We start from the raw sequence: 12,475 nt of genomic DNA, 5'->3' as shown, positions 1-12,475 counted from the left end.
TTCAAATCCAAAGCACTAAATAAGCAGTAAAAGTACCACAGGGTCAACACCATATTTATAGGTTTTTCCCTTAAAACCTCTGCTAGATAATTAGCTCACAAAAATACATTTGAAGCTGAAGAGCTGAAGACTCTGTTGCTTATCTTAGTTTGAATTCTTTTTACAAAGTCATCCTCCTCCTAAAAAAAAAAAAAAAATCTGCATTTTAATTTTATAAAAGTTTCCTTCCTTCAATATCAGGACCCCATGTTACTACAGAAGCTTCAGCTCCTCCTGCCTGCACATTTTTTTCAGGACTCTTTTAGCCAAAACCGACAGCATGATCATAGCTCCAGGTTACAAATTCATGAGTTACAAAAACAAGAAAGTCTCTGAAAGCCTTTTGGGTTTAAACCAAAAGAAAACTCCTTTCACGCTCTAGAAAAAAAAGAAAAAAAAAATGCAAAAATGCTTTGGTAGATGGCCTACAATTTGGCACATATCTAATTCAGAATGATAATTAGTATTTCTGCAAACATGGCAAGAATCTGGCTTTAAAATAAATTTATGGAAACTTAAAAGCATCATTCGGAGCATGCACAAAGTGTTCCCTTCATCTTTAAAAACAGGCATGATGCAATAGTCTGAATGGTCCCAGATTGGGGCCTTGCAAAACCCACAAAATATGCTTAGCATTAAAACACGGACAAGTGTTCCTATCTGAGTTCATGCTGTCAGGACGGTCCACTAATTATGGCATTAATAAAGTTAATTTACTTTTTAGCGTGGACATATTAGTCAATACAAAAACTGAACTGTTGATTGAAAAGCACAGAGAGTAATCCTTATGCAATGGATTTTTACAAAAGTCAGTCGAAACCGCAAATGCTCAAGGGCACCCTACAGTCTCAATCAGATAGTTTTAAAGGAGATTATAATTGAGCTAATGAAGCAATTTTTTCTAAAAGTTAGGAGATCAAGTCCTTTAAACACCCATTTGTAACTTGATTTTAGAAGGATTTAAGCATATCTTATTAAGACCATGATTTAAACCTGCATGGCTTGCAATACTTCCAATCACAGAAAAACAAGGTTTGAAGGGACCTCTGGAGGTTGCTTACACCAAACTGGTCAGAACAAGGCTAACCTCAAAGTCAAATCAAGTCCCTCAAGGCATTGTCCAGCTAAATTTTGAAAGGCTTCAAAGGATGGAGATAAAACAGCCACCCTGGGCACCTTTGCTGGTATTAAATTCTCATAACAGTTTTTCCCCATTATATTCAATAGGAATTACCATTGTCCTAACTTGCAGCCATTGATTTACACTTTTTCACTGTGCCTCCAAGGAGAGTATGGCTTTCTCTTCTCCAGGCTAGACCAACTTCTTGCACACTATATGCACTAGCCTCCTAACCACACTCGACTCTCCGGTTTGTTGGTATCCCCCCTGCATTTGAGGGGAAAGAGGAGTAAAACTGGACACAGTATTTTAAAGAGAGCCTCATGAGTGCCAGGTAGTGGGGAACAACCACTCCCCATGACCTGCTAGCTACTGTCCTGCTTGTGCCACCTGGTAGGCAGCAAGGTTGTTCACTCCTAGGTGCTGGATTATGCATTTGTCTTTTTGGAACTGCAGGAGGTTCCTGTTGGCCCATTCCCCCAGTACTACTGCAGCACATCAACCACCCTCCTCTCATTCACTGTGGGTTTTTTCAGGTACCTGAACATAATCTTGAGCACTTGAAGAAACCAGGCTCGCATGAGCATCCGTATCAGGCTATCCTTCTGCTTCACTCTCAATAATTTTTCCCCTGTACACCCATTTGGCTGAAACATGCCAGAAGAGTAGTGTCTCAAAAATAAGAGCTGCACAGGGTTTTGTTTGGGGTTTTTTTGTTGGTTTTTTTTTGTTTGGTTGTTTTTTTTTTTTTTTTTCCTCCAGAGTCAGCACTGAAGCACCCAAATCACAGTCCTCCATGAGGAAAAGACTTCAGGATTGCCCCAACGCTCCTGCTCTTTTAACCTAATGGTTGGCTAATCACCAAATATGCAGCTTGGAAGCAGCTACAGCATGTGCTGTGTCTTGCACAGCTAATTGATAGCAACACAGAACGATCGGTATTTGAAGAATTTGGGGAGGGAGCAGAAGCATTACGGGAGGTTATGAAAAGCTGTCTGGGGCAAGGGATACCGGTCGCTTCGGTCAGGAGACAAAGCACCAGAACGCAAGTTCATAGAAGGCTAACCCACACCTCCACCATTCCAAACACATTACCTTGAAGTAGTAGTTTGGATTCCAGAAACACAAAGGAAATCCTTTTGACTGTCCCCATGGATTTCACAACTACCGGGTACAACCCTGGTGACCCAACTACACACAAAAAAAGTAAAACCAAGAGGAGAGAAAAATCAGCAATATAATCTCAGCTTTTTAAAAAACAGGGGTCAGGATTTACCACTTCAATCACTGCTCAGAATTGCAAAAGCATGATACAGCAGTGCACATCAAGATCCAGCAACTCTGTCTTGGTAGGAAATCAGCATGGCCATCTTGCTGCATGGAGATGGCAGGCTGTGTCTCACTCTACTGACAGCACATCTCATGTTTCATAAACAGCTTTATTTTGTCTGCTATTCATCAAGCCAGAGGCTTCCTGTTAGTAGTTATCTACCAGGGCAGGTTTTCTTCTACTATCTACACATTAGAAGCCATTTACATTACAATCCATATCTATATATTTTATGATTTGCTCTCAGTAAGGATGCAGCATTAAGATTGAAAGAGTAAACCCTCTTCCCACAAAATAAGCATCTAATAAGAAGATGAACACATGAAAATTAGAGGACACAATTTTACGCACTCTCAAGTGTGCTTTTACTTGAGAACAACCACACCGTTAGTTCACATACAGCCCTATAGCACACACAGCCACAGGCAATGCCTTCAAGCTCTCCTCAGGCTGCGAAGGGATTCATCCGAGATGGTTTCCAATTTCCCCACTTCCCTGCACCACATCCTTACACAGATATTGGTATGCAGTAAAAGCAGATCCTGTTATACTTCGGCTTCTCATAAAAACATTACATTAATATTTTCTCATTAACTACTGTCTTCCACTTCACAGACAAACTCTCCTTCCCTGTGCTGAAGGACAAGGTATATTTTTGGTACCACGCATAGTTTGAGTCAGGCAAACAAAGCACTGTATTTGATTTTCAAGAGCAAACCAGCAGTTTATAATAGTTTATGCTTAATAAAAGGACTTTATTCTGCTGTTTGCACTTTTCTGAAAGATCTGCTGTCTCCTTGTCTATCATACCTGTGACAGTATGGGATTAACATATTTGCTTTTGTCCTGTCTACAAAAGACTTACTCCCCTCAGTACTTCCACTGCCCCCATTTCAGAATGGCATCTCACTTTACCTGGCTTCAGAACAGCACGAACCCAAAAAGACGTGTTCTTTGGGAGCTTTCAAACAGCCCATGGCCCACTCTTCAGAGAGTCATCCAAAACTGCTGACATTCCCAGGCAGCTTGCAAATCTAGCTAAATTCGTGAAGTCTTGCACTAAAAACTCTGAACAAAAGAATATTCTTCACTTAACCACTTAGGAAACGAAACAGATGGGCTCTGCTTTTCAGGAACAGTTGCTTTACTCATTTACAGAGAACAGTTTCTTACACCTAATCCAACAATCTGAGGATGAAGGAGTGACCCTGCACGCTCTCTGCCTACTCGTTCCCATGCTGCTGCCTCTTCCCTTGTGCTGGTCTCGCAGTTGTGCTGCTCCAGGGTGTGCCGGTTTAGTTTGCTGCCAAATCAGCTAGCTGGTTCTCTTCCAGTTGGATTCAACTGTGGCCAGTGTCTTGAACTAGATCATCCCATGGACACATGATCACTAAATCTGCCAAAAGGGAAGATTAAAGAATGCACTGATATGGGCATCATCCAGGGGATTGACCATATCAAGAAATGATGGATCTAGTACTTCCTTTGGCAATTTGTTATGGTAGTTAATAACTTCCCCAATAGAAACATTCAGATGTTAAAATGACTGCAAACAGGAGTATAATTTACCTTAAGTTTTAGGCAGGTTTATTCGTTTATTCTAGTTAATATTTATTGATTTATGACAGTACTAAGTAAGCCAAACGCCATAAAAGCATTTCAGTGATGGGAACATTAAAGTCCAGCCCAGCTGCAGAAAATCAGGCTACAGAAGGACAGAGGCTTTTTTTTTTTTCTTCATACTGTGCTTGGTCTTCTTCTCAAAGCATACACATTACTGAGGACAACCAAAACCCAAAATCCACAGAAATACAAAAAACACCTCAATAACAAGTTCTAGCTGTTTCGGAACTGTTTTCTCTTTAAAGGTATTATTAAACCAATAAAAAAAGAATGCAAGTTAGAGGCACGGTTTAAAAAGGGCACTTGGCTGGCTAAAAATGGATGGGGGAGGATGACAAGGAGTTTTAAAAAAAGCATTTTAAAAATCAGGAACAAGAAAGCTGTGAAATAATCACTTTGCTGGATCATGAACACTTAAGGAGCACAATTAACACAGACACTCAGAAGAAGCTTATGAAATTTCAGTTTGCATCTAGTGCAAAGTAACTGCAGGCTAAAATGGAAAAGGAGAAACACTCTCCCTTCCCTGGCTCCTGAAACATAGTCCCATCCACTCTCCTGCACAAGAGCTAATGACTGCAGAGTAAAGCCATTCAGCTTGCTGACATGATGGCAAAGCTGGCACAAGAGTTTCTTCCACACCAGCTGGCTTATCAGCTCACGCCATGGACTCACAACCACTAGAGCCATAGCAAGCCAGGAAGAGGCATCACAAAGCCCTGGCCCTTTTTGGCAGCGGCCTAAAGTTATCTCCGCTGAAGCACAGCGTGAAACTGCACCCACAGGATGACTTCAGGAGAAGAGAGATTACATGCAAAGCAGCCTTAAAACAAATCCTTTCATAACTAAAGATACAAGCTCAGAGTCAAGTGATGTGATTCTCCTTTACTAGAGAGTGTAAACTTCATAAAACTAGTGGTTTCATTTCTTCAAGCAGCAAAGATGGAAACTTTTCTCTCCCCAGTCCCAAAGACACATTGAGTGGAAACGACTTGAACCATTCTGAGAAGTTGTTCTGCTTTTGTATTTTTCCTGAAAAATGGAGAAACAATGCAGCTTGGGAAAAAAAAAACAAACCCAACTACTTAGAATTAAGGTAAACTGGTATGTTTCCACAAAATCCACAATTGAACTAAAGAGCTAAAATTGGAAGGCAATAATTTCAGGCACAACTTCTATGACTGCTGTAAATGTGCTGCAGCTGACACCGCTGCAAGCAGCATCCTCACCCTCCTCCTGCTTCCATTCGCTCTTCTTGCAGCCATGAGCTTAGTTTCAGTTTCTGGAGAGCCAGCCCGGCTGAAAGCTAATCCAGGAAGACAGGGAAGTTTCGGAAGACTCGGCTCGTACAAGCAAGGGAAGAGGACAATACTCACTAGCCAGAGGTAAGTGGAAGGCGAGACTTTATTTCAGCACCAGCTCAAAAAGCTCAAGCTATATATACAGTCAAAAACATTTGACTAAGACTGACCACTTAGTAATTTTATCCAAGAGGTAGAAACTGATGACTTAAGAGTTGTCTTTAAATGGTAAGTCAGGCAAGTTTCCAGGAACTCAGGCAAAACTGCCTTCTTAATTTAAAACTAAAATAAAAATCATTAATAACTCCAATCCACAAAAATCTATTCACAGCAGCTGAGACTCAGCTGCTGCAGAAGCTAAATAAAAAGAGAAAAATATATAAAAAAAAGAGATTACCTAGTACTGCTGAATTCCAAAACCATTTACGTATTCCTCTACTGTCACAAAGTATCATGTTCATGGCAATTTAGGTACTGTTAAGAAAACAGCATAAGCTGTTTTACTCAAAGCTGTTTAAACTCAAAGTTTACAATCACAAAGCTCTTCAGCACTAAGGCACACAAGTGAACAGATCCCTGCTTCCTTCTCCAGAGTTCAGCAGAGAGCTCCAACTGCAACCCTCTCCTGTAACATCACAAGTCAGCATTGTCCAACTTGCTGAAATTAAAGGAAAATGGTTCATTTTTTTTAAAATAATTCAAAATATTAGATTCTAATTTATTCCACTGAAAGCAATCCTGCCTAATACCTTAAGCATGTTATAGGCAATATATATTCCTTTTAAAAAAAAGTTAACTTAATATTCTAAATGACCTCACATAATATTCTCTCCAGCGTACATCACCCCAAAAGTGGAAAGATTTAACTCATTTGGCAGACAGACACATACTGTGACTTCTCCTTCAGTCTGATTTAGGACTCTGGCAGTGGCAGGTCTTAATTTTTTCAGGAAATGTAGATCTGCTGTTCAAAAATATCTAGAACACTTCGTTTTCTTCATTCAAGATTTCTGAAGAAGCAATATTTCATATTGATTTTATATAAAGAAAGTAAATTCTGCATACGGGTAGAGCAATATAACATAATTCCACCCAAAAATACTTGTTGGCATTAGTCAGAGAAAGTACACAGCTGTGCTGGCGTCACAACATTATTCAAATGAACTGAAGTTTACGCTAAGAAATACAATATAATCTAGGGTGAGAGGAATGTACAGAGGCCATCTAGGCAAACATCCTGCTCAAAGCAAGGCTAGCATCAAAATTAAATCTTTGGTATGCTTTTATTTAACATAGCAAGGGATCACTCTAGGAAAGAGGTGACTGAACAGCTAGTTTTAGTACTTCAGCCCTGCTAACAGCCAGTGTGACAGGACAGACGAGGGCGATGCACAAGCAGGGTTATGCTTGCACCGTCACAGCGACAAAGTTCCATAAAACTATTTTGCATCACTGCACATCCAAGAAGATAAGGGACAGCAAAGGCATAAGCATCCCCTTCACAGGGAGTGGGACATATTTTAGATCATTAGCAAATTCACAATTCAGAGCAGAAGAGAAAAGCAATGTTCATGAAAAGGAAGGATGTCAGGGAAGAAAAAGTTGAGCATAATTTAACTATATTACAAAATGTAGTAAGCCAGTTAAAAAAAAAAAACACCAAACTTTAAAAGGAACAGAAGAAAAGGGCTAAAACCCTGTAGTGGACCAGAGACACATTTTAAGTGCCCAGGTGGTAATCACAGGTTGGACTAGCTGCTAGAAATCGCTACACCCCAGACCCACTAGCAACAAGTTTCACCTGATTGACTTACCCACTTCTGTCAAGACGACCTAAGTCACTTTAAGCACTTTCATTCATGCTCTTTCCTAACAAACCATTTTTATGAAACCCGGTTAGCAAAATACTGGACCACCAGTCAGTCGTATGTGACAGCATCTCCAAGGAAGCAAAATGGATGGGAAGAGCAGAGCTATGACAGCCAGAGAGGGACAGACCGGGAAGCCGCCTTGCTTCGCTCCCGACAGTACAGCGTGCCCGACCACACGTTTCCTGTGTTCATGCAACAAAAATCCATTAAGGGACAAAAAAAACTTAACACAGGCAGACAACGGAGTTAAGAAGGCCAGCGAAGATGAAGAGACTTCAAACAGAAGATCCTACCTAGCTGAAACAAAAACTCTAAGAACTGTCAGGAAAACAAAAGAAACCACGATGGCAAACATAATTACGTTTGCATGGAGTTAAGTCTTGAATAACACATACTCAGTCCTGAACAACTCTCCACAACAAGACAAAATTGCTATCAAAATTAAAATAAACATCCAGTAAAAGTGACCAGCACCCAGAATGGCTGGCACCCAAGGAAAGTAGAAGCCACCAATCAATCATCCACCATTTCTCAAAAATACAAAGGAGTCAGGCAGAACAAACAGCAGCTTTAGGGAAAAAAACTCAAGCTGAACGGACGTGTTTCCCCCACACACCCCCATTCATGCTAAACAGGGACTCTCACTGCCACAGGTAGTCGTGGAGGGCAAGAGCCATGTTCCTCTTTGTCCTCCTTTGTACAAGTCCCTGATGGTCCATCCCTATCTATAAAAAAGGTCCGGTGGAAGTACAAACACCTTTGAGCAAGTCCATAAATCGCTAATTGCCAGACCACAGGTTTTTTATAAAAAAAAAAAAAAAAAAAAAAACTTTCCACGACAGACCTGCTTTCCATATGCTTTTCCTCCCTACCTGCCCCACAGACAGAAGCTCTTACATTTCTGGAAAAACAAAAAAGGCAAGAGCTGAGCTGACAGAATCTCTAGCATCTTTTGATAGGATTTGTCCTCTACCTTGACCTAAACCCAGTATCCATCAGCTTTTCCCAGTTATTGTAATTTGGTTTCCCAGTAGCTTAGGAACCTCTCTTCCAGAGGTCAACTTTCCATCATCTTCCCTTATAGTTTTGTCTAGAAAAAAGAAAATGATAATAAGAAAGCACTTCGCTCAACATTGCCAGTACAAGTACAGTTGGTCTGTCAACATTAGGCTCGTCGAGTACCCTAGTACAGAAGGGTTGCAATAACTTGTACTTCTGATTAAGTCATCTTATTCTTCAGTAGTTTACTGTGAATAAAGTTCAACTGTACATATTTCTTGGTAAAAATACAAGCTGAAGAACTCTTGATCTATACTACTCCTTCATTGTTTTTTAGTTGTTTGTTTTTAAAACTAGTTAGAGGAAAAACCTTGAAGTAATGTTTTAATTGGTTCTTGTAATACTACTAGTGAATACTGAAACAATCTGTCACTGTCCCTGTGACAGTATGTTAGAAGTATTCAGTCTTACAAAAACCTTCCAGATTTTTTGCTGTTGCCAACATGAAGGCGAAGAAAGCAAAAGGCTTCACACAAGTTTAATGTTCAATGAACTTACTAAATAGTTTCTGTAGACCAAATATATTTACATATATTTGTACTCATTCTGTTAGCAATGAAGAAGTATATCCGGCTTCTTAAAGTATTCCAAAGTTATAACATTTTCTAAAGATGAAATGCAGCAAACTCAAATGTAGTAACTCGTGCGAACCACAAATCAAAGCTTGCACAAGTTTTTGGAAAAAAAAAAAAAAAAAGAGGTGGGGGAAAGGTATATAGCTAAGATGATACTGACAGAAGGCCAGTAGATTTCAGTGTACCGCTGTGGCAATTTATCAACTGTTGCTGGACTATTTCTTTCTTAGTGTGACTTCATAAAAAATTAGTTGGACACTGCAAATTTAGCTCAACCTTCCTGTTAACACGCAAGTTGTATAATCAAACCGTTTCTCAACTATAATTAGGAAAATTATCTGTTATTGAACCATAGAAGCAAACCGGACAGATGTTACAATGCACCGATACATGGAACTCTACCTTCCTCTAAGTGAATATCAACCCAAGGTGGCAAAAAGATAATTGATTCAAAGTTTTTTCCCCAGAACATCTGAATACATTTTTTTCCTTTAATTAATCCATTTCTCTATCTATTTGTAGAGCCATATATTGAATCCAGATGATTAATCTAGTACAGAAGGCAAAGAATTATAATGACGGAGCTTACGCATATAACTGGGCATTACTAGTAACTTTGTATGGTTTAGTGTTTGTCACCTCTGATAACATCTTCCTCCCCACCTTTCAAGTGCCTGAATGACACGTGCTCTTGCCACATTAATCTCCAGCTACTACAAGAACATAGAAGAACCTGTTCCAAGGCATTTGGTATTTCTGCCTTTCTCCTTTTGGTTCCTCCAGAGTCATGCTGCCCCGTTCTTACTTCCCCATAAATCTCAGAAACCCTTGATTGAGTTTGTCAAACAGATACCTCAACGGTCCCCTCCAAGCCACCTCTTACATGTAAGATCTCTTTCATAAGCTGACTTAAAAGACAAACAATCTCTTACCAAGCTTTACTATGACACCATTAATAAAATAATCAAATAATAACTTCTCAAGGTAAATGTGAGGCCATCACTAAATATAGCGAGTGCAGTGCAAACTACAGTTAGTTCTTTTTCCACTCCTATTTTTAGAGATGTTTTACTTTACATTCCTCCCTACTTTCAGCCACAAGAGAGTAACACTTGAAAATTTGAATAAAGGACAACACCTTCCTAGAAAATCTGTTTAAAAGGCTCTGGGATCATTCTGCAATCATTTATAGAGGTTTGCCAGTGTTTTGGCAGAAACAGGTCTATAATTGTCCATGCACAGCAATTGTTATGGTTCTAACAACCCATGCAGTAACAATACTTGACACAGAGTGTATGCACCCACTCAATTCAGTCACCTCTGGAGCAGTAATAATATGCCCACTACTGTAATCAGAAGAGGCAGAGAAAAAATCCACGCTTAAGAAAAGGAAAGGTAAGGAAAAAATACATAAAAATGTCATATAGTAATCATTAGTCATAAACTGGACTCAGTCCTTTATTAATGGTCTTATACAGTATTCCCGACTGCAGACTAATAATTTTAATAACCCAGACCTACCATAAGTAAATCCTCCAGTATTTCACATTTCAGCATTAGAGTCTGAGTTCAAAATGTTTAATTAGCATACTAAACCTTTACGCTATAGGAACTACCATCGCAGGTCACCGCAATGACCTGGGTAGGCACTTCTCGCTTGCAAGTAAGACAATGCAGCCCAAAAAGAAAGAAATGGTAATTCTTACCTATTCTGAACAATCACAGAAAGCATCAAAAAGTGAGTTCTTCAGAATTTGGTTTGTATCAGAACCTAAAGCACCAACTTCACTTCCCATTTTTAGACTTCATTTTAAGTGTGCTTTGACCACGTAAGACAGCCTTCCTTAAAACAAAAACACTGAAATCACATCTTTATAATCAGGAGGAACACAAGTCAGGAACAGTGCATATTGCTTCACTAACTGCACATTTATCTGCACACCATGCACTTCTTCCCTTCGTTTTATGCATGAGGTGGAGGAAGCACAGCTATACAAAACCCAGGTATGCTTCCACTTGAAAAGCTTAAATTGCGCTCAAACACAGCACGTCTGCACAGAGCAGCGTAAGCGCACACACACCTCTTCACACAACACACAAAAGCCACTGTTTCACGCACCCCTCCAGAAGTACATTGCAGCTGATGTTATACCGGACAGCGAAGCAAGGGATGCAATACAAGTGGAGATAACCAAGGCAGACAAAATACTCAATGGACCATTTTGGACTCCAGCAGAGGAACTCTGAATCAGGAAAGAGGGGTCTGAAGAGTGGTGTTTAAGTCACACTTCCATACTTCCCTATGCAGACGCCCTTACATTAAAAATTAGACCCAGTACAACTGACCGGTTTGAGTGTAAACCTGAACTGGCACGTTATGAAAATAGGAATACTTTGAATCATTGTACGCTTGCTTTTTTTAAGCCAACACCTTGGTGGAGAAATGGGTGAAGGCGCAGCTCAAACTGAAGCTAGGTAAAAAAAAGTCCGAAAGGGCTGGATTTAATCAGAACAACTTTTACTCTTCACCAAGCCGCTCCAACCACGCTCCCTCCAACCAGCACCGGATCAGGGTTCGCTATACGGCTTTAAACCTCGCTCTCCCCACCGAAAACCACGTAACCCCCGGCGCTGCCGCCCACCTCCTCCCGCCCCGAGCCCCCGCCGCTGCCCCCCGGGACAGGCCGGGCAGGAGGGAGCGGCCCCGGCCTCTCCCTGCCCCGCCGAGAAGGAAGCGTTTACCCAAGCACCTGCGGGCACCTGCCGCCGCCAGCTCCCGCCCGCCGGGCCCGGGCACCCGCGGCAGCTCCTCCGACCCCCACCGGCCCCCACCTCCTGCGAAGGCACCGGGTGCCAGCAACGCTCCCTCCCCGGGGGATTTCGGGGGCTGCCCTGAAGCGGCGGCGCTTGCCGGGCACCCCACGTCCGCGCTCTCCCCCGCAGACAAAGGGCGGCGGGGGCGGCCCCGGGGAGCGGGAAGAAGGGGCCGGTCTCGCCGCCCCCCGCCGCGGCAGCCCTGCCCCGCCGCGCTCACCCATGCTGCGCCCGCCCGCCCGGGCTCGGCGGAGCGGCTCCGGGTCCCGCCGACGCGCTCAAGCCGGGCACGGCAGCTCCATCCGTGCCGCTACGGGCGTGAAAGGGGCTGCTCCGAGCCGCCGGCGGCCCAGGGCAGAAGCAGCCGCGGACCCGTCCCGTCGCTCCCCGCCACCACCGCGCCTCGCCTCAGGCGAGCTCCGGCACCGGCGGCACCGCCCCCGCCCCGCCCCGCCCCACCCCGCCCGCCGCGGGGGTCGCCAAATCCCGCGAGAGCCGAGCGCCACCGCCCCCACGCCGCGCCGCCGTTGCCAGGCGGGATGACGTCACCGCCCGTGCCCCGCCTCGCGCGGGGACGGTGCCGCCGGTCCTCGGGGCCGCCTCCCTCAGCGGCCGCTGCTCCGGCGCACGGTCCTCCTCCGCCGGCGGGAGGAGCGGGCGGCCCCGCTGCCGGCCCGCTTCCCCCTGCCCCAGGCGGGTGTTGTGCCGCGTGTCCCGCCCGCCCCGCAGTCATTTCTCCTCAG

At 43.0% G+C, this 12,475-nt stretch overlaps 1 protein-coding gene across 2 annotated transcripts in view; it reads right to left on the bottom strand.

The window, feature by feature from the left end:
- Positions 1-12,164, bottom strand: part of CD2AP (CD2 associated protein) — an 86,445-nt gene extending 74,281 nt beyond the window's left edge. For both annotated transcript variants that reach the window (XM_075497790.1, XM_075497791.1), the window contains exon 1: positions 11,953-12,164. In XM_075497790.1, coding sequence (XP_075353905.1) covers positions 11,953-11,956 — 4 coding nt within the window. In that variant the 5' untranslated portion in view covers positions 11,957-12,164. The remainder of the gene's footprint in view (positions 1-11,952) is intronic.
- Positions 12,165-12,475: the final 311 nt, after the last annotated feature.

The sequence above is a fragment of the Mycteria americana genome, chromosome 3 (genome assembly GCF_035582795.1).
Source record: "Mycteria americana isolate JAX WOST 10 ecotype Jacksonville Zoo and Gardens chromosome 3, USCA_MyAme_1.0, whole genome shotgun sequence".
Lineage (NCBI taxonomy): Eukaryota > Metazoa > Chordata > Aves > Ciconiiformes > Ciconiidae > Mycteria > Mycteria americana.
Note: the sequence above shows the minus strand (reverse complement) of the source record. Positions and strands in the feature narration are given on the sequence as shown.